The sequence below is a fragment of the Leptidea sinapis genome, chromosome 27 (genome assembly GCF_905404315.1).
Source record: "Leptidea sinapis chromosome 27, ilLepSina1.1, whole genome shotgun sequence".
Taxonomy (NCBI): domain Eukaryota; kingdom Metazoa; phylum Arthropoda; class Insecta; order Lepidoptera; family Pieridae; genus Leptidea; species Leptidea sinapis.
Window position 1 is genome coordinate 4,123,434 of NC_066291.1, and position 21,872 is coordinate 4,145,305.

Consider the following 21,872-nt stretch of genomic DNA (forward strand, 5'->3'; position numbering starts at 1 on the left):
TAAATATACCGTTTGGTATGACAAACTAGATTTATTTATGCTTTATTGACTTAAGTCTATGCATTGAACAATATTCATTCTTATTTTTAAATAGGCATTATTCATTTTCATATACTTACTTAGTAACACTTATAAAATTTGGAGTTGCATTTTCCCGCAACATCTTACACATATCTATCTAAGTCCTAGGAATTCATTAAATATGTTAACTTTGTTCCATCTTTAAAATAGCCTAACTATTATTATTTTATATATTGAGTTTTAGATAACAAAATATTTTTTCTGCACTGTCAGATGTTTCGAAACGCAAGTAAATCAGGTTTTATATCTCTTTAAAAAATTTATACATTAAAATATAAGTATCAGTGTACAATAATTTTAATATATTTCGAAACTTATTTAACATATAGTTATAGTATAAGTCATCGTATTAGAGTTTTAGAAATATCCAATATACCTGCAATATACCAAATAAATATGATTATTGAGGAACAATTTAGTCTTTTGTAATTGAACTGCAACCAATTTTCATTTTAAAATAGATAAACTTTGGAATTCTATCTTGGCAATTAAATCATACAGTGCAATTACACATTTACTCTTTTTTTCAATATTTTCCATTGTTATTTAAATATTTGAGGTATTCATTAATTTATAAGAATCTTTTCGAAATCAGATGTAGGTAGCTTGCATGTTTGTATTTAAATCTATGTAATTTTGTAACCATGCGCTTTGTTTGAATTTTAAAATTCTATGATTTTTTTATAATGAGACGATTTATTGTTAAACTACCATTTATTGATTATATTTAAATATAAAAATTTATAAATAAAACAATATACAGTACCTACATCATAACTTACTCCACAAGTTATATATCTAATCTATTATTTTCAAAAAAATAATTAAACCTTAAAACTTATATAATATTTATTTTATTTTATGATGACTCCAAGCTAAGGTATTAATATAATTTGCTTAGATATACCGTTTGGTATGACAAACTAGATTTATTTATTCGTTGAGTGAAAATATTATGCTTTATTGACTTAAATCTATGCATTGAACAATATTCATTCTTATTTTCAACATCTAATACATACGTTTAGATCTAAGACCTAGGAATTCATTAAATATGTTAACTTTGTTTTCATCTTTATAATTATCGTACAGTACTTCTTTTTATTGACTTTTGGGTAGCAAAAAAATTTTTCTGCAGTCAGAGGTTTTGAAACGCAAATGTAAATCAGGTTTTATATCTGTATAAAATTTTTATATATTAAACTATCAGTATCAGTGTACAATAATTTTAATTTATTTCGAAACTAATTTAACTAGTGAAAGTCATCGCATTAGAGTTTTAGAAATTTTCAATATATAAAATCCCAACTAAATAGGTTCATTGAAGTACAATTTAGTTTTTCGTAATTGAACTGCAACCAAATTTTCATTTTAAAATAGATAAACTATGGAATTCTATCTTGGCAATTAAATCTTGTACAATTTTACATTTAATCTTTTTTCAATATTGTCCATTGTTCTTTATACATTGAGTTATTCATTAATTTATAAAAATCTTCGAAATCAGATGTAGGTAGCTTGTTTATGCATGCTTGTATTTAAATCTATGTAATATTTTAACCATGAGCTTTGTTTGAATTTTAAAATTCTATGAATATTTTTTTTTCTGTGGGTGAGGCATTGCTTTAAATTTCTAAAGTAAATGACATATGTATTTTTATTACGAAGGTTTGGAACAAATTTTATGCTTTTGTATCATCAATACTTACATTTTATATTCTCGGGGCATAAGGATAGGTCAGAATGTAAATCATGCAGTTCAATTGAATATTCTTGGTCTACTTCCAAAATAAAACCAAATTCAAAATCATCCGGAACATCAAAATCTGTAGGGACATCTACCCATTCAAAACCTTCTGTAGGAAGGAATCGAGATATAGCCCATCGGTAATGGTTATTAGCATCAAAATAAGTTATAAACGACTTTCGTTTTTCTTTGTCCTGTTCTCGCATAGTCAAAGTCAAAGTTCTTTATTTGCCAGAAATATTCACAAGTAAAGTCGTTACAAATTTAAGAGTAGGCACATGTTTCGTCTTGAGAGACATGCAAATATTTCAGTGGTTTCTTTTTATAATATTGTAACCTATACTTAATTGTTTAAATTCGCTTTTTTATAACGATTCCTACATTGAGATATACAGTCTCAAATACCCGATCCAATAAAAGCTATTTGTTCAAAGCCCTAAAGTAATTCTAATTTAATTTTTGTGCATTTTAACATAGCACCCCAACTTAACCCAAGCGCTGTATAATAATGTGCTGGATCTAGACCATATTATGTTTGTAAAAATAGAGCTGGGAAATTTTCAAATACATATTTTGTTTTAAGTGAAACATTGATTTTAAGATATAAATCTGAATTATCTAACTTATAATCTTCATCGGAAATATGTGTGTGTCGGTAACTGTATTGTAAAATATATCACGATCATGGAGTTCTGAAAGTTTTAAGCAATCGTGTGGTGTTATAAATTCAAATGGATCAATTCTTTTTTTCTGAGACGCAAAAAATTATTATTATTTGGAAAATTTAGTCTTAAATTTTGAAATTGTTCTTCCTTCAAATATTTGACAAGTTTGTCCTATCCTTATGCCCCGAGAATATAAAATGTAAGTATTGATGATACAAAAAGCATAAAATTTGTTCCAAACCTTCGTAATAAAAATACATATGTCATTTACTTTAGAAATTTAAAGCAATGTCTCACCCACAGAAAAAAAATATTCATAGAATTTTAAAATTCAAACAAAGCTCATGGTTAAAATATTACATAGATTTAAATACAAGCATGCATAAACAAGCTACCTACATCTGATTTCGAAGATTTTTATAAATTAATGAATAACTCAATGTATAAAGAACAATGGACAATATTGAAAAAAGATTAAATGTAAAATTGTACAAGATTTAATTGCCAAGATAGAATTCCATAGTTTAATAAATCTAGTTTGTCATACCAAACGGTATATCTAAGCAAATTATATTAATACCTTAGCTTGGAGTCATCATAAAATAAAATAAATATTATATAAGTTTTAAGGTTTAATTATTTTTTTGAAAATAATAGATTAGATATATAACTTGTGGAGTAAGTTATGATGTAGGTACTGTATATTGTTTTATTTATAAATTTTTATATTTAAATATAATCAATAAATGGTAGTTTAACAATAAATCGTCTCATTATAAAAAAATCATAGAATTTTAAAATTCAAACAAAGCGCATGGTTACAAAATTACATAGATTTAAATACAAACATGCAAGCTACCTACATCTGATTTCGAAAAGATTCTTATAAATTAATGAATACCTCAAATATTTAAATAACAATGGAAAATATTGAAAAAAAGAGTAAATGTGTAATTGCACTGTATGATTTAATTGCCAAGATAGAATTCCAAAGTTTATCTATTTTAAAATGAAAATTGGTTGCAGTTCAATTACAAAAGACTAAATTGTTCCTCAATAATCATATTTATTTGGTATATTGCAGGTATATTGGATATTTCTAAAACTCTAATACGATGACTTATACTATAACTATATGTTAAATAAGTTTCGAAATATATTAAAATTATTGTACACTGATACTTATATTTTAATGTATAAATTTTTTAAAGAGATATAAAACCTGATTTACTTGCGTTTCGAAACATCTGACAGTGCAGAAAAAATATTTTGTTATCTAAAACTCAATATATAAAATAATAATAGTTAGGCTATTTTAAAGATGGAACAAAGTTAACATATTTAATGAATTCCTAGGACTTAGATAGATATGTGTAAGATGTTGCGGGAAAATGCAACTCCAAATTTTATAAGTGTTACTAAGTAAGTATATGAAAATGAATAATGCCTATTTAAAAATAAGAATGAATATTGTTCAATGCATAGACTTAAGTCAATAAAGCATAAATAAATCTAGTTTGTCATACCAAACGGTATATTTAAGCAAATTATATTGATACCTTAGCTTGGAGTCATCATAAAATAAAATAAATGTTATATAAGTTTTAAGTTTGAATTATTTTTTTGAAAAGAATGAGAGTAGATACATCTTTTATTTAGATATATAACTTGTGGAGTAAGTTATGATGTAGATACTGTATATTGTTTTACTTATAGATTGTTCTATTTAAATATAATCAATAAATGGTAGTTTAACAATAAATAGTCTCATTATATTATATGAACCCTTTTTGTAGTAGAGGGTGCATTGTGTGTGGGTGTGGAAAATCAGTTTTCGTAAATAATTTTATAATATTTTTGAATAGTGTCAGTGACACAAATTGTATCTAAATCACCTGATGCTTTGATGAAATGAAACCTTTATACAATCTCAACCATGTCAATTAGTTTCAAGATATAACTACCTGATCTCTATAATATGTTTGGCGGAAGAAAAATCTTAAACTAATACTAAAAATAATTAATGACCCGATGAGGAGATGTGTGGATGTGGATGAGGAGGAGTGTATTTTATTTATCCCAAAATTTGTTACATAAAGAAAATGACAAAGAGCTTTATCACTTAACTCAAGTTACATATTTCATAAATCAAAGTTCGTTTTGAGTAAGCTCTTGTACAATAAAATTGATAAAAATCATAATATTTCAGTAGATTACCACAGTTATGTTTATGTATGATCGTTTGATTGATTTTTTGTTTGAATTGATTGTTTGTAAGGGTGTGTATTCGTTTTAGTTAAACTTACTACTATATTGCCTTATCATTTTGAAATTAAATATGTACTTAAAATGATGTTTTGTTTTATTGTAAGTTGTAATCCAATAACTTTTAAATACATTATTCTAAGGTAATACGAATACAATCGAGATACAGAATTATTTGAATAAAATTGATCTCAGTATTCAAAATAATGTTTGCGCAGCAAACCGATTGTCGATATACGTTGTAACGCCCTGTTATATTGTCAGCAATGTAGATAGTGAAAATAAGCCAGGCTCTCACTGGGTTGCAATACACATTGGTGAGCAGGGTATTGGACAATACTTCAATTCATATGATCGTCCAACTCAGGGATGCCAGCTGAGGTTTTTACAAAGCAATTGCAGAAAATATATCTACAAAACTACAAGAGTAAAGAATTTATTTACCGCAGCATGTGTTGAGAGTACTGTTTAATGTATCTATACTTTAAGTTTAATAAGAAGAGTTTGAATGATTTCATCAAATATTTTTAAAATGATACAATCTGCAACGATGTTTTATTATATACTTTATTTATATCATCTGTTAACTTAATAATAAACACAACACAAAACTGTCGTTTTAATCGTAGTAACGAATGTGAGAGGTAATTTACTAATTACATCTATCACTTTCAAAGAATCGACATTGAGTCGCTCACCAATCATTAGGTTAATTACCACTGATTAGTAATGAGTATTGATCTGTTTAACTTAAAAAGCTAACTTTGAAACTATAAGAGATATCGAAAAACGGATCAGCGCAATCGCTCGGAAATACATCAAAACCCCCAGTTTGACACCAAACTTTTTTTTTTTTTTTTAGTAGGCATCTCGAACAAGTGAGCCAGAACCGGGGAGGCAGAACCGGCGAATCCCCACTACTGTGAGCCAGAACCGGCGAATCCCTACTACTTCCGTGTCCTACTGTGATTTGGATACGCTCAAATTTTGTAGTGTTTTTATTATAATATTTAAATCTATACAATAATTATTATTAGAAGAAATCTACTTAATCGACCAATTTTTAGGTGGTCATTTCTATCTAAGGATACTTGATACAAATTAGAAATTATATTTATGGTACAGACTATATTACGCTTTTGTGCCGACCATAGACAGACTATTCTATAGAATTTCTTATTTGTACTTCATTTTCCATTTTATATTTAGGTAAATACTTTGTTTTTTAGGCTTCTTAAGTATTAATTGTTTTCTATACTACCTAACTTAATTTTGTCTTGAAATGGATAGTTTATCTATGGTACCTTTTCCCCAATAGTTGCCATATTTAGAAAATAGTGAAACGTTGACAATTTTTATAGTGTCATTTGTTTATGAAGAACGTTGTGATTTTTTCAATATTTAATCCGGTTACGTGGTTCAACGGTGATATTAGGTAGGTTTTTAATGTCCGTTAATAGTATATAATATGTATGTTGGGTTCGGTTGTAGGTACATAGTTCACGCTGTTCAGACGCGTGTGGTGTTGGCGGCACATGAAATTACTATCGATTGTAGTGCCGTTAACATTAGATAATAGATACGCGTCTCGAGCTGCGTTCATATAGCGTAGTTTAACATGTTATGTCTCCCCCCCTATGGTGTGCGTTGTAGTCGAGCCCGCAGTCGAACAAACACGAAGAATTACCAATATGAACTTTAACCAAATAACAAGCAAACCGTTTTCGTCGCGGACTGCCTCGTTTGCGTGATAAATGTATTTCTTTGTGAGCTTCTTTCCTATAAACACGCTTTATACGTACAATGACTATAAGCTGTATTGTGTCGTCAAGGTTTTTGTCATTATGCATCAAGTTGGGGTTCTATGAGTATTAAATCCGTATTCTAGGTGTCTCGCTCTCAGTATTACGCCATCCACCGACCTTGTAACCCAGTAAATAATAAAGGGTGATTACTTTCAGATATCTATCATCATTAGGAAAATATTTCTTATATACTTACCGAAACTTACCAATGTTGTTTTTATAGAACATATTATCGTTTGGTCAGTAGCTGGATCTGAACATGTCTACGTTCGTTTAAGAGTTTTTATTAGCCAATTATGCGCTTTTCATTTTCTTTCTATCCTGAAAGTGAGCTTACTTGTTAGAATATCGATATGAGATATAAAGCGTGTATTACATGATCAATTAATGTTCAGTACCTACCCCACTCACTTCAGTTGGTTGACAGAACTGTTTGCATTGCGAATAAATTGGTTTTAGGCGTCAGCTGCGTTAGAAGGTCGATGGTTTCACCTATGTTCAAGAGAAATGTCTGCACAATGATATATTAAGTAGATCCATTTACGGGCACATAGAAAATATAATATTATAGTTTGAACGAACAAACGGCAAAAGATTATGTGTAGTGAGGCGATTTAAAGAAGTTATTTGTGAGGACAAATTCAAAGGCGTCGAGCGGTCGTTGTATCGCAGTAATACTCAGGTCGTAATATTATCACTAGTAGGAGCCGGCTCACTGCCAGTAGGTACCCTGTACTCCAAGTGCTCTTTCAGTCGCTTCTTGCCAAAAAAATCAAAGATACTTAAGCCGAGACATTTTGAATACGGACAAGCTTTAACCCTGACCATTATCGTACCAACAATCCATTCGACTAACAGGTCGGATTCACCAATGAGGCACCTATACTTGATGGTATAGAATTTCCTACTTAATAATTTGAATGGTGGTGGTTTTTGCATACGACTATTAAAACTGAGCGCCATGCTTTTTGGATCGAATCAAACCCTGTGAGTCCGTGCGTTGCGTGGCGGGAAAGCAACGCGTACCTTTCGTTATTGTATTTCATTATACGGTTTTATAAGCACATTTTGTTTTATTTCCAAACTTCCACTCAGCATGACATCGTGAAAATGGGATATCGCTAAAATATTTAACCACGTGCAACGCAGAGCTGCTGGAATGGTTGGAGATCTAGCGCTGCTTAACTCTTGGCGATGCGTTCTCTACCCATACGTCCTCTCTACATAGGAAGGTATTTTGTGGGAGGCTCCTTTGCACAGGAAGCCGGCTAGATTATGGTTATCACAGCGCCTATTTCTGCCGTGAAGCATTAATGTGTAAACATTATTGTGTTTCGGTCTGAAGGGCGCCGTAACTAGTGAAATTACTGGGCGAATGAGTCTTAATGTCTCAAGGTGACGAGCGCAATTGTAGTGCCACTCAAAATTTTTGGGTTTTTCATGAAGCCTGAGCGAAACTGCATTGTAATGGCTGTATCAATTACCATCAGCTGAACGTCCTGATCGTCTCGTCCCTTATTTTCATTAAAAAAATGTATGTACAATAGAGGGCTAGTGCGTGTTTATCGCATTTATCATGTTTCAAACAGTTATTTGGCCCATTGGAAGAATTCAACCACAATGCCACAACCAAATATATCTGCATATGGTGGCGTTCCTCCAAACTACACGCTGTTTTCAGTGAATTATATTCCACATGCAACCAAATTGTGAAAAGACCTCTCTTGCGTTGTGTTTCTTGGTCGATATGAAATGAGTATACCCTCATAAAAGAAGCGTGAAATCCCGCATCAAAGGTCCAGCAACGCTCCTATTATTCTTCTACTGTAGCTAGAGTCAGTTTGGGCGGCGTTGAACACAGCACCTACGCGACAGGTCGAGTTTCAATTCAGTTGAATTGAAATGAAGAATGAAAATGAAGCCTTATTTACTACGTTCTCTGTCACATTAAAGAAGGGAAACGTTACGGGGTAAATATTTATGCTATCGAATAATGCCTACTACTCGGCTATGTCCAGTTAGTATGTCTTTTGTGGGGCGATGTATATGCTTTAACAACAAAATCCCGGGAAATGTTCCAAACAAAAGTATTACGTTATTCAAAAGAATTGTTAAAAAACGTTTGTGAAAAGGTTACTATAACATAAATGACTTTCTTAATGATACCACAGATTAGGGATGGAGCGACCGCCCTCAGGCTATTAAATAATAAGTTTAATTGTACAATATTACTTTATAAAAATATTTTTTGATGAAGAAAAAAAGCTCACTGAGTTTGTTGGGCCCATTCTTCTCAGGCCTGAGGCATTAATTTTGGAATGGGTGGTAGTTTTTTTTTTTGACTTTCAATAAGTGATGTCACATCCTATTTTGAATAAAAAATATTTGAATTTGAATCGCTGCAAAGTACACCATGATACTGGTACTTTTTTACTACCTTCAATGGTACTTACCTCATTCTGATGCCTGAAGTTCGCATTTACCAAAAAGAAGTCCTTGACACGATACAAATAAGGCCAGAGTTTGGCCAGACTCGAGAATCATTGTTCTCAGAATCTGTATGCCTGAGTTGTCTCACACCATGACACGTCTGCGTTGCCTCTCCATCAACCATGACCACTAGGTCAAGTTTTGAAAGCTTGCTAACTAACAAACCAAAGGCCAGCTGAGCTGACCCCTGCTAACTATCAATTACACCATACTTTTAAAATGCTGAATGGTAATCATGCATGCCTCGAGAACAATGATTATACTATTTATTTAGATTTGATAATAGTCTATTAGATTGATGATAGTCTATTTAGACTTATAAATTATCTGTGTGTGACAGCTGTATACACTTCGAGAAAAGTTACGGCGAACTGTTAACCTCTATTTTCATTAAAACAAAGAGACTTATCGCAAGTGTAAGACGTAGCCATGCACACTAAAGTAATAAATCTGGCGTGTTCTCGCTTTACCAAATAGAGCCTCTATAGGTACGTATATATATATAAATTATCTAGGAATATTCCCTATAAGCGATCGCTAACACGGTTTCATTCTAGGCGATCCACTTGACCTCGTATTTATGTAATAAAGTTGTCGAAACCCTTAACCATGCCTTTGGATATTATTATCTAGGCTTTGGACAAGTCTTGGCACGGTAGTCAGCTTGGGAGGTTTCCAAGTTTAACACGCTAAATAAAAATAAATAATATTTAATATATATAATGTGGTCTTTATTCAATGTCCACTTAACAACTGATATCGAAATAACAAATTTAATGTCTGTGACCCCGGATCTACCCGTGTACACCAGGCGGTACACGGACTTATGAATTAAAATTACTGTGTAACAGCATGTACAACGGAATCATGTGTAAGCTATTAGACATAGGTTTTATATTTTGGACCATAAACAATGAATATATACCCCAATGATATTCTATCACTGACCTGCATAAATACCACTGGACAGGCTGTTCCATTTGTTTGACAGCAATTTTTTTGGCTGTGAGAGAAACATACAATACTATGAAGTATTTTTGCATTTTAAATTAATTTCGGTCGTTTTCCGTGTACTACAAGAATCAACGTAATAAAGTACACATTTTTTTTTGTAAATAGTTTTCCTATTGATGTTTAGCTGCGGTTGTCATCACTAGTTTTAGTTCCGTAGACTCTCGCTACATGGCCAACAGCGCCAAAATGGCGATAATTAAACAGGCACAAAAGCACTTTGACAGCCGCCAGTCCAGTGGTAAATAGTTGAGGTCAGTGCATTTATACATATGGACATATCATTACTACTGTGTGTAAATCCCCAAGTCTAATTGTGCTATAAAAAAGTGCCCAAATAATACGTTCGCCAGGCAAAAAAGATGGTGTGACTTATCACCGGTAAGTTTATTTTATTAGTATACGATGGGTTGGCACAAAGCGTAAATAATTTAGTAAAACTAATATTTTTTCATTAAATATACAATTACATTTCATTAAAGGTACAATTATTGACAAGTATTAACAAGCATCCCTCTCCGGCTTGTCAGAATGAGACACATAAAAGGACGCGACAATCACACAGTCAGAAATGAAAACTATTGAGTCTCTCTTTTTAATATTTATATTTAAAGGCCCAAAACAATGATTAGCTATATTGTATTTTGTGTACGGAAAGTCAGTGTAGATAGAGTCGCGTTTTTAGGCCTAAGGGCCTTAGAACAATATCGTATTTGTTGTGCACAGAAAGTCATTGCCAGTAAATATGAACGGCTTACAGGAACGTGAACAATTACAAACTAGTGCTATCACTAAAACTAGTGCTACACGGTATCACAGACGTATCGTTACCTAGTGATAATTGATACTTATTTACACCGCAAATCTGTAAAAGCTAAACTTTTTTAGCTTTTCCGTAACTACACGAGATAGTGAAAGAGAATTGGCACCAGTTGGTAGCAAGAGAGAGATGTGAAGAATTTTACAAACCAAAAGAGTCGAGTGGCATTTGCTCGAATCATTTCCTAGAGGTTGATTTATATTTCACCGCTAAAGGACTTAAGCGTTTAAAAGTTCATGCTGATAAAGATATATGATATAAGAAATGGTAAAGTTTCCTTACATTAAAAGTATTGAAATCTCTTTCCAAACTCTATATATTTAGTCAAATTGATGCACATACAAAAGTCCAAATTAGTTAGATTTGTAATATGACAAATGCTGTCATACAAAAATAAGTTGATATCCTCTTACACAACAACATAATATCCCAAATGATATCCTGGAAAAGATGTCTTAGTCTAATAGACTAATTTTAACAAAATATAAAATTTATTTCAGGGAACTTAACATTTTAATAACCAGTTTATCGAATTATTTTATATATTTGAGTAGTAGTAGTAGTATAATATTTGAGTATTTGTTCTCTCATTATAGGTTACCTTAAATTATCCTAATCCATTTTAAGCGTTAAGGAGTAATAAACCAAAAAATAAATATTAGAACTTTCGCCTTTGTGATATGAGTGTGATTTTTGATTAAAAACGTAGAAAACCTCCGACTGAACAGATCTTTATTTCAAAATAGGGACAGACTGACAAACTTAAAACATATAGTAACCCTCTTTTTCGTTAGGGTTTACAAAACATTCCTATTCTATTCTATTCTTCCTACTGTAGCTTCTGGGGAAGACATACCACAGATTTGCCAGAATCACGTTAAAGTAAAACATACCTAACTGCTACTTCACTGATGTCACAGTCCAAATCGGGTTCTAAATTCAAAATACGCAGCTCAAACTGAAAAAATACTTACATTGCTGCCTATTGACCAATAATATTTTAAACAGGTGGAGTAAACGCAGAAATGTATAGACATATCGGCTTTGATTTTGTATGACTTGCATTGCCTATATGTATTGAACATCAGTGTCCTACCCTCAATTTTATATTAATGGTTGTATCAATAAGAACGTAGACTCAAAATAGTTAGCGCTAATTCTCCACGTTCTTTGCTTTATATTTTCGATATTTTTTGCTCATGTAAATGTTAGTCCTTTTTTCTAAATGTTTCTAGAGCCCATAGTAACAGTAACATAGGGCTCGTACACCCTATAGGGTACACGAACTCGGCGGAACCGTTCCCCGTGTACCGCATACTCCAACTGTTTACGTGTTAAGAATTCCCAATAGTCTACAAACTTGGATACAAGATTCCTGAGTCGCTCACTCAAGATCAACACATAGTCCTCGAAGGCTACTCATCTGATCCAATGGCAGTGAATGCCATTGCAGGTACCACAGAGATACAGCAGAAATTTGCAAGCATTGCGTTTCAGTTTGAGGGGCGCCGTAAATCAGCAAGCTATATAGACGCCTTCAGCAGACCTTGGCAACACCAACTGGCATAGGTATTCCCCCCCGCCGAGCCTATTTATTACCCAGAGTTTTAATACACCTACAACTACATCACAGCCACCTCCACAAGTACATCTATTAACCTTAAAAGATTGAAAAATTGGGGTGGGGTTCCCAAATAAAAGTGTGGTCTACGCAAAAGAAGGAGCTGCCGAGAAAAATCTGGCGAAAGTTTACTTTAGTTGAAATGGTGTGACAGTACTCAAGTAAATCCAAAAGCACCTAATCGCGCTGATATTGCTAAATTCTTAATAAATCGTTTTGTCAATGATATTCTACATAATTCACCAGCAGATAACAAACACGTCTTCATGTACAATGCTGTATGTTTTCCTGAGGCACATAAATATAAAGGTTTTACACAAAAATAAAAACCGATATTATGTGCCGAGAGGGAAAACATACAGCATTGTAGGAAGTCCTTCCTGGTGAAGACTACCTATCACAGACCAAGTATAGTACCTAGACTAATTGATAGCTTCCGTCTCATGATATAACACAAGTGTTCTTTCACTATCACTTTTACATCGTAAAACACAACATCGCACCATATTTCCTTCGATTCCACTTAAAATTGTCACTGATGTTGAATAAATAGTTGATATTTCACACGTTTCATATCAATAATAGCTTATTTTTATAGACGCAAATAAAAGTAAACAAAATATCTGTGCAGCGCTGTCAAGTTTGTTTAGCACACCCGGTGTGTACCATATAAACAAGATATTATCTGTCTCATGTTGGCCACGCCAACCCGATGTCTAGTTACTATACTTAGTCTATGCTACCTATGATATTCAAAGTGACAACGGTTACCCGTGTCATAGCTGAATTGACATTCGATGACATTTTGACACATGAGTTCTTAGATAACGCACTCCACAGAGAACATAGAACGTAATTAGATGGCAATTATACATTGCTTCTTCACATACAATACTGTATGTTTTCTCTCTCGGCACATAATATCAGTTTTATTTTTGTGTAAAACCGTTATAATCTATCGGTAGTGCTTGACACTTTTTTATCGATTGTCAATATTTTATTTTTAATTATTATCAAATTTATTTCATTTTATGGTATCTATGTTTTTGTTCAATAAGTTTATTGATCTTAAAATTGTTTATAAGTTTATTAACCTTTAAAATCCTTTTTATTTTATTATATTGTACATGTTGTGTAAAAAATTATTTAAAGCCTAAAAATTAGGGTTAACTTATTTCCGTTAATATGTATTCTGTTCTAATTTCAGATTCAGATCCCATACCTACTTCAAAAACATTTATTGCAACAACCGAAAAACGAAAACCAAAGACGTCAAAACTGAAACTATTACACAACGCAAAAATAACTATTAAAAAAATATTAATTATGAAAATTGTTTCTTTCTTTAGGATAACTAAAACGTATCCCTTGTTTAAACTTGACTTAGGTCCATCTTAAAATTAATAAAGGGAACCTTAAAATTAGATCACATATCTTATGTAACTATCGATATAAGATTAAACATAATATTTATATTACAAGATTACAATCCTTACATTGGTATACTATATTGGCAGCTCTACTATTACGCCACTAGGTTATGTTGGTACCAAGATTTAATACGCGTTTCATACAAGTGACATTTCTCATCATTTTCTATAGCATTCCTATCGTGTAGTTTTTAAATTCTCTTTGCATTGTAGTTTTTGCAGTGTATTTTGATTGTTGATTGATGGTTCATTCATCATTGTTTATTCATTAATGTTTTGTATGAATTGTATTTGTATCCATTGAATTATTGTAAAACGTAGTCAAGTGATTATATTCTCTTTGATTATTATTAGTATTTGTTATTTAGTGAAGTAGTGCACTTTTAGTAGAAAATTTTAATTTCGGTTAAAATTATAATGGAAGAGCAAAAATTCTCATATAATGCGTTTGAGAAATTCCTTTCCAAGTAGGTATATGCTATTCAAAACAATATTAACATCCCATAAGACATAGGAGGTGCTTAATTAAGACCTAAGTATTCTGTATTGATGTGGTTTACTCTAATTTTATTTTGATTGCAGAGAGAGAAGTTCAAATTTCTCTCCAAAGGAAATAGAAAGACTCTCAAATTTATTGAGTAAGTATAAGGAAGTTTTGATGTGCAAAAAAACAGATGCCATCAGCTCCAAACAAAAGGAAAATACATGGAAGCTAATAGAAATGGAATATAATGCTGTGGGAGATGTTCACCGCACATTAAAACAGCTGAAATACAAATTTGATAATTTGAAAAGATCAGTGAAAATGGTACTATTATTTTCTTATTCTCAATACAAAATTAGTTATTACCTTTAAGACTTGGTAAAATTATCCTTTACGAAAAGTGAATTGTGAATATGTGTTTACCTGTAGGAAGCTAGGAACAAGCGCCATAAAATGTTGAAAACTGGGGGTGGACGATTGACACCTCCCCTATCACCATCTCCTGGACATGATGTGGCCCCTGACTGGCTGAAATCTATGATGTCTACATCAGAGGATGGAAACCAGGCAATTTCTGATGATGATGTCAAGGTATATTATTTTAAAATAAATTTTAGTAAACAATATTTGGTTTTTAACTAACTCTTTTCTAATTCTAATATTTGTTACAGCCTTGTATGGAGGACCTGGTTAAGGTATGTTTATTTATTAACTGAATTTTCATATATAAAAAAAATTGAATGATAATGATAGTTTCTCATTAAATTTTTATTACAGCCCAACAATGCGCAAGAGGTGGTTGAAATAATTTTAGAACCAGAAATACCTACTCTTGAGAGTTCCACTATAGAAAAGGTAAATTTTTGGATTTTATTAATATATCTGGCTGGTGTACCGGACCATCCAGTTTTCCAGAACTTTTTCACCTAGCGGCAAGCTGTGGAAGTGGAAGTGTGTGGTGGAAGGTGGTGTGTTAGTTAAAGTTAACTTCAACAGTGTTCCCACAAAACTATAACATGGGGTTAGTCATGGGGTTAAATAAACTAATTCCTTAACTGCTGCAAATACTGCCAATGTGTTACACATTGGCAGTACCTACAGTTCTTCAATTGTCCATGGCTGAAGGAGATCTCTTAACATAACCTGTTCATTTGCCTGCTTCTTCTATAACTTTTTACAAGTGCAAATTTTTATTAAACACCAATATGATTCACATAAAAAAATGGATCTGTAATATTTATTTGCAATTATTTAATTTTTCAGATTCCTGATATGGAAGACTCATTAGATTCCAGCACACCACATTCATCATTAAAGAGACCCATATCAATGCCACTCAAAAGTAAACTATACTGTTATTATAATAAGAATTAATAATGTTATAATTATAGTGTATTATTTTATTGTATAAATATTGTTACTTTTACTTTTTCAGGACTGGCCAAAAAACAAAAAAATGAATCTTTAAAACCAGAATTACATAGGAAAAGAATGTCAGTCATAAATGATCTCCATAATTTAGAAATAGAAAGAATCCAGAAAACAATGGCCAGAGATCAGGAGCTTCATGAGCAAAGGTTGCGTCATAATGAAGAGAAACATCAATTAGAATTGACAAAATTACAGTTGGAAATAGATAAATTAAGAAAAAATTATTAATGCTTTAAATATTTTTAGGCATTTTATTTATACACACTAAATTTAAAGATTTTAAAATTATGATTATAACTGATATAGTATTTTATTATTTAACATGGGTGGTGTGGGTTTAGACTAGTTTCGGAGGTCCTTTATCAGGGTGAGTAGAGTGGTTTCACTGTAACATCCCGTCTCATACTGAGTATGAGTTGTATTAGAATAAAAAATAAATTGGGGTTCTCATTACTTTTACTTTTGAAATCAACTGCTTTACAAACAAATAATATCAGTCAAAATGAATCTATATATAAATGTAAAACGGTAATGATTCAGGATAATATATATCCTTTTTTTTTATTTATAAATATTTGATTACAATGACGTATGCTTAATTAACCACAGTGCACCTCATATAAAATCAAAGCCGAAATATGTCACATGCCACAATAATAACTGTTCTAATAATAATTAATTTCTGCATTTACTCCAGTTGTTAAAAATATTATTGGTCAATAGGCATTGACAGTTAAAGAACAATTGAATTAGCTAAAAAAATTAATTACCCCCCGCCAACTTAAGAGTGAAAACACTATTTCAGTTTCAGCTGCGTATTTTGAATTTAGAACCCGAGTTGGACAGTGACATCAGTGGAGTAGCAGTTGGGTATTTTTTTAAACCAGACGAAAAAGCTACCCTAGCTACAAGTTTTACGTTCGTCAGTCTGTCTCTATTTTCCGATGAAGATCTGTGGAGTCAGAGGTTTTTTACGTTTTTAATCAAAAATCACACTCATAATGGGGAAAGTTTGTATGTTTATTTATTGGCTTGTGTTTATATATGTTACTTCTTTACATTGTAAAGGGATTTGGATTTAATAAGTTAAGGTAACCTTTAATGGGAGAAACCAATACTCAAACATAATATAATTATTTAAATGTTAATAATAATAATAAGCATATTTATTCAAGAGTTATAGATTACATATTTTAATGTGTTAGTAACTTAAAAATATACCTTCAAACTAATGTTATTACTTAAACTATAATCTTGATCCCATCCGGGTATATGCCTCCTCCATCTTCTTCCACAACTCTCTATTTTTTTGCTTTCTCTAGCCAGTTTTTACCTGCCACTGTAAGAAGGTCATCACTCCACCTCATTTTGGGTCTGCCTCGGTATCTGTTAGGGACCACTCCATGATGTCGCTTTTAGAGTCCATCTATGGTCTGGGACCCTAGCCACATGTCCAGCCCATTGCCATTTTATTTTTAATGCATGTTCAAGGACATCTGTTAGGTTTGTTTTTTTTCTGATGGTTTTGTTGCGGATTTTATGTATCTTTCTGAGCCTCAAGATACTTCTCTCCATGGCATGTTGTGTTGTTAGTAACCGATGTTTAATTTTCCCATGTTTGGCTTGCGTATGTGAGGCATGGTAAGATACATGTATCCATTACCACCTTTTTTAACTCTAAGCTGAAGGATCCTTTTAATATTTCTTTATGTGACCAGAACTTGTTCCAAGAGTTTTTGATCCTTCTTTCTACTTCTTCTTCGTTACTACATACATAGGCTGAACTAAAAGTATCGGGAATGGAATATTTCCACTGTTCCTGTCATATTAAAATATTTTTAATTGAAAACTCGTTGGTTTTAAAAATCGAATACCATTTATTTATTTAAAAAAAGATTCTCGGTCTTGTCACAAGGTCTTCTCAAACTTGTTTAGTCGTTGAGAAAATGGAATTGACTCGATAAAATTCTAGAGCGATGATTTATTATGACTTTCGAAGTGGTTTAACACAAAAACAGTGTGTTGACTGGACGATTTCTGCATTTGGTGATGAAGCCACATCCAAAACCATAATTTATAGCTGGTTTGCTGAATTTCAACGTCGTGTCAAGCTCAGTGATGATCCCCGTCAAGGTCGTCCCAAAAAAAACGTAGTCACCAAAGAAAACGTTGATGCTGTGCGTAGGCTGATTGAGGAAGATCGACATGTGACATACCGCGAAATTCAGGCAACTTTAGACATTGGCATGAGTCAAATACAAATAATCTTATATGAACAATTAGGTGTAAAAATGTTGTTTTCCCGATGGATACCGCATTTGCTCTGTGAAGAGCAAAAAGCGGCTCGCGTTACTTGTTGCGTCAGAACTCTCGAAAGATTCCACGCAGGATCCTCAAATGCTGTATACAACATCGTATCAGGTAACGAATCCTGGATATACAAGTACGAACCCGAAACAAAAAACCAGTCACGAGTTTGGGTGTTCGAAAATGAGTTAAAGCCAACAATAATTGTTCGTTAACGGAGTGTTGCAAAAAAAATGGTGGCCACGTTTGTCTCCAAAACCGGCCATGTTGCGACTATTCCTCTTGAGGGACAAAGAACGGTTAATGCAGAATGGTATGCTAGCATTTGTTTGCCACAGGTCGTTTCTCAACTCCGTAAAGAGAACTGCAACCGCCGCATCATCCTCCATCACGACAATGCGAGTTCTCACACCGCGCACAGAACAAAAGAGTTTTTAGAGCAAAAAAACATAGAATTATTAGACCATCCGCCGTACAGCCCCGACCTAAGCTATGATTTCTATACTTTCCCTAAAATAAAGAATAAATTGCGTGGTCCGAGATTTTCATCACCTGAAGAAGCTGTGGACGCCTACAAAACGGCCATTTTGGAGACCTCAACTTCCGAACGGAATGGTTGCTTCAATGATTAGTTCCATCGTATGGAAATATGTGACAAATTTCGCGGAGAATACTTCGAAAAGCAATAAATGCATTTTTGAATAGTAATGTTGTGTCACTTCCTTGATTCCCGAAATTTTCAGTGCCGCCCTCGTATTAGAGTTAAAAGATATTTGCTTCAGAAGATATACATAATCTTCTACAAATTGTATCTGATTTGAGTCGATTTCTCTATAGAAATCGATATATAGAGAAGCCTATGCTTATGATGGTAATTCGTTAAGATTTTCGTATTACTGGTGTTCATATGTAGGCAAACTTTTTTGCTAGCATTATGCAAAGCTTGCATCATTTGCTCGAGTTCTGAAGCCGAGTTATCAAAGAGTGCTATGCCATCTGCAAATCTTAAGTGACTTAGGTACTTGTAGCTGTACCTGCAAACAATAACATCAATTAATACAAATGTCTAATATTAGAACTTGTAACGTAATACCTTCGTAGCATTATAGATCGTAGAAATATTAATCGTGCATATTAACTGTAATAAGCGTATGCCGAAAGATTCGTTCTTAAAAGAACATATCCATTTTATAATGCTATACATCAAGTCATAGAATCATGAAGATCACCAGTAGTCATCTCATCGAAGTACAAGCATCGTCACGTTCTCTCGAAGACCGCAGATATACTTACGTGATCAGTCATATGCTCCGCGTTACACAACCTCACAGCAAGGCCGAGCGTACTCTACTAAACCGTCGCGGGGTCGATCACTATTCATTCAATTTTAATCAATGAGCGACAGAGTGGGTGCTCAATGCTCATTGACATCGGATGATCGATGATCGACGCGAGTTTACACAAGCGCTCGCTGGCCGGCTTACTGCGATAGCATTAGTTTTAGAGCATAATATTATTCTCAATTCTTATTGAATGAAACGTTTAACTATTGGTCAAAATGTAAGCTTTAGTATTGGTGTGTATTTTCTAAACGTGTAAATATTTTTTTAGTAACAATTGTAATTGGTTAACTAGTTTTAAGGATTTTGTATGTATATCGTGTAACTGAAGTAAAATATTTCTTCCACATATTCCTCGCAGTCTTCATACTACTCAAGCAGTCGTTTTATTTAATCTCCAAACGCTCAGTCTCTAAATACTTATTGCCAATCCATATGCCGTTGGCCTTCCAGTCCAATTGTTTAAAGACATTCTCCAATACTGCTATGAACAATTTCGGTCTTACGCCTCTTTCTATTTTTATTTCTTCTCCTCTAGTTTCGAGGCGTATTGTACTCGTACTTTGTAAGTAAATATATAGCCATGAGTAATACTATCAAATGCTTTAAAGTAATCTACAAATTTAAATGTTAAGTTCTTTGAATTAAATAAAATTTGTCTTTTAGACTTACATATCTTTTCCATTTTTTTGGTATATGAAGTGTAAGCAGTCATATAAAAATATCAACTTAACGTTATATATTTTGTATGACAGCAATAAAAAAAATTACAGTGTATTTGGGATATAAAAAGGTAACTTTCGTGGAAATTAAAATTTTGTATAAAATAAAATTAAAAACCAACAACTTAGATATTTGAATTTAACACATAAATTTTGAGGTTATGTGAAAAAATAAAATTTAAAAACAAAACTTTGCTATTTAATTTTTTTTATAGGACTTGTAGTTTCATCGGAAATCGAGTTTTTAACCTTAAACCTCCCCCCCCCCTTCCTTTCCAATGGATTTCAACCTACTATAATTTTTTTGGTTTCAAAAATTTTCGACCGTTGTCTATTCCGGCTCCGCCACGTAAAATTGTTAGACTTGTCTTAGACTAAAAATTTTGATTTTTATGTTTTTAATAAAAGTAAAACATCTTATTATTTATTGTCAGTATTGCCAGTGACAGTTGGGATACTAACAGAAAAAAATTTAAGCCTATTATGTAGGTACAAGTAATATTAAATCCTATTTTGAATAAAAATATTTAAATTTTTATAATTTTTAAAAAATATTTAAAATATTTAAATTTTTTAAATTAATCTGTCGAAAGCTGCTCTTGGTAACTTTAACCAGCCGTCCCTGCCACCGCTGCACATGAGCAATGCGGTGTTAGAGCTCTATGCCTGAAGTATACTTCAGACAGAAAACTGTTCGGCGAGCTGTTTTCGTTGGACATAAGGAAGTCGAGCGGCCCCGAGAGCATTTCTCCAATCGTGCTTATAACGTATGCCCCTGCGTTGACGCCAGTGCTAACGCGTTTATTACGGCACTCATTCTCAAAAAGCCTATTCCCTGACTCATGGGTGTCAGCTCTTCTTCATCCACAAACAACAGCTATCACCTCCCTGCTCTCCAAAATCATGGAGATCATAATTAACCTAGTTGATCAACGATTGTTGATAGTTGGCCGGAACGCGATCTTCTGGTATACCGAACAAAGATGGGCGGCGGTGATCGAAACCAAGGGAGAAGGCCTGGCAGTTAGCCTCGATATAGCGATGGCCTTTGATCGTGTATGACACAAGGCGCTTCTCTCAAAACTTCTATCATTTGGGCTTCCCGAGACGTTATGCAAGTGGACCTCCAGCTTCCTTACTGGGCGCAGCATACAGGTCGTTGTCGACGGTTATTGGTCGAACCCGAAGCCCGTGATCGCTGGTGTGCTGTCTCCTGCACATCAATGATATTATATTGGACACCAACATACATTGCTATGCAGGCGACAACACTGGTGATGCCGTAAACGTAGGTCACACTAAAAGTTTTGCGTAACTAAAGAATGTATTATAACCAAAATTTTTCATGCGATCGAACCATTTTTTAAAACAGGAGGACCACCGATCTGAAAGTGCAAGTTTTCTACTTGCTGATGGAACGCTATCACTGCCTCTTAGGAATTGGTAAAAGTGAAACGTCTCATCACATATTTGATTTTGGGGAAAATACAGAAATCACAGAGTGCTAGGTCGGGGCTGTGTGGATGGGTGACGAGTTGTACTTTTACGGAAGCTAAAAATGACTTAGTTTTGTTGGCCATGTGTGAAGAAGCGTTGTCATGATGTAGGAGAACGCGGCTTTATCGTCGTCTTTCGCGAACCATTTTTAACACC

The 21,872-nt window shown here is 33.0% G+C and overlaps 1 protein-coding gene across 1 annotated transcript; it reads left to right on the forward strand.

The window, feature by feature from the left end:
• Positions 1 to 14,172: 14,172 nt before the first annotated feature.
• On the forward strand, positions 14,173 to 16,151 carry LOC126972852 (myb/SANT-like DNA-binding domain-containing protein 3). The gene is made up of 7 exons (XM_050819953.1): positions 14,173 to 14,402; positions 14,518 to 14,743; positions 14,849 to 15,010; positions 15,091 to 15,114; positions 15,197 to 15,274; positions 15,683 to 15,761; positions 15,855 to 16,151. The coding sequence occupies exons 1-7, from the start codon at positions 14,353 to 14,355 to the stop codon at positions 16,076 to 16,078; spliced, it is 843 nt and encodes a 280-aa protein (XP_050675910.1). The 5' UTR covers positions 14,173 to 14,352; the 3' UTR covers positions 16,079 to 16,151.
• The last annotated feature ends 5,721 nt before the right edge of the window (positions 16,152 to 21,872 follow it).

Coding starts and splice junctions, on each gene's coding strand:
- LOC126972852 (XM_050819953.1), top strand. CDS start 14,353: ATGGAAGAGCAAAAATTCTCATATAATGCGTTTGAGAAATTCCTTTCC. Junction 14,403..14,517: donor TTTGAGAAATTCCTTTCCAA/GTAGGTATATGC, acceptor TTTTGATTGCAG/AGAGAGAAGTTCAAATTTCT. Junction 15,762..15,854: donor CATATCAATGCCACTCAAAA/GTAAACTATACT, acceptor TTACTTTTTCAG/GACTGGCCAAAAAACAAAAA.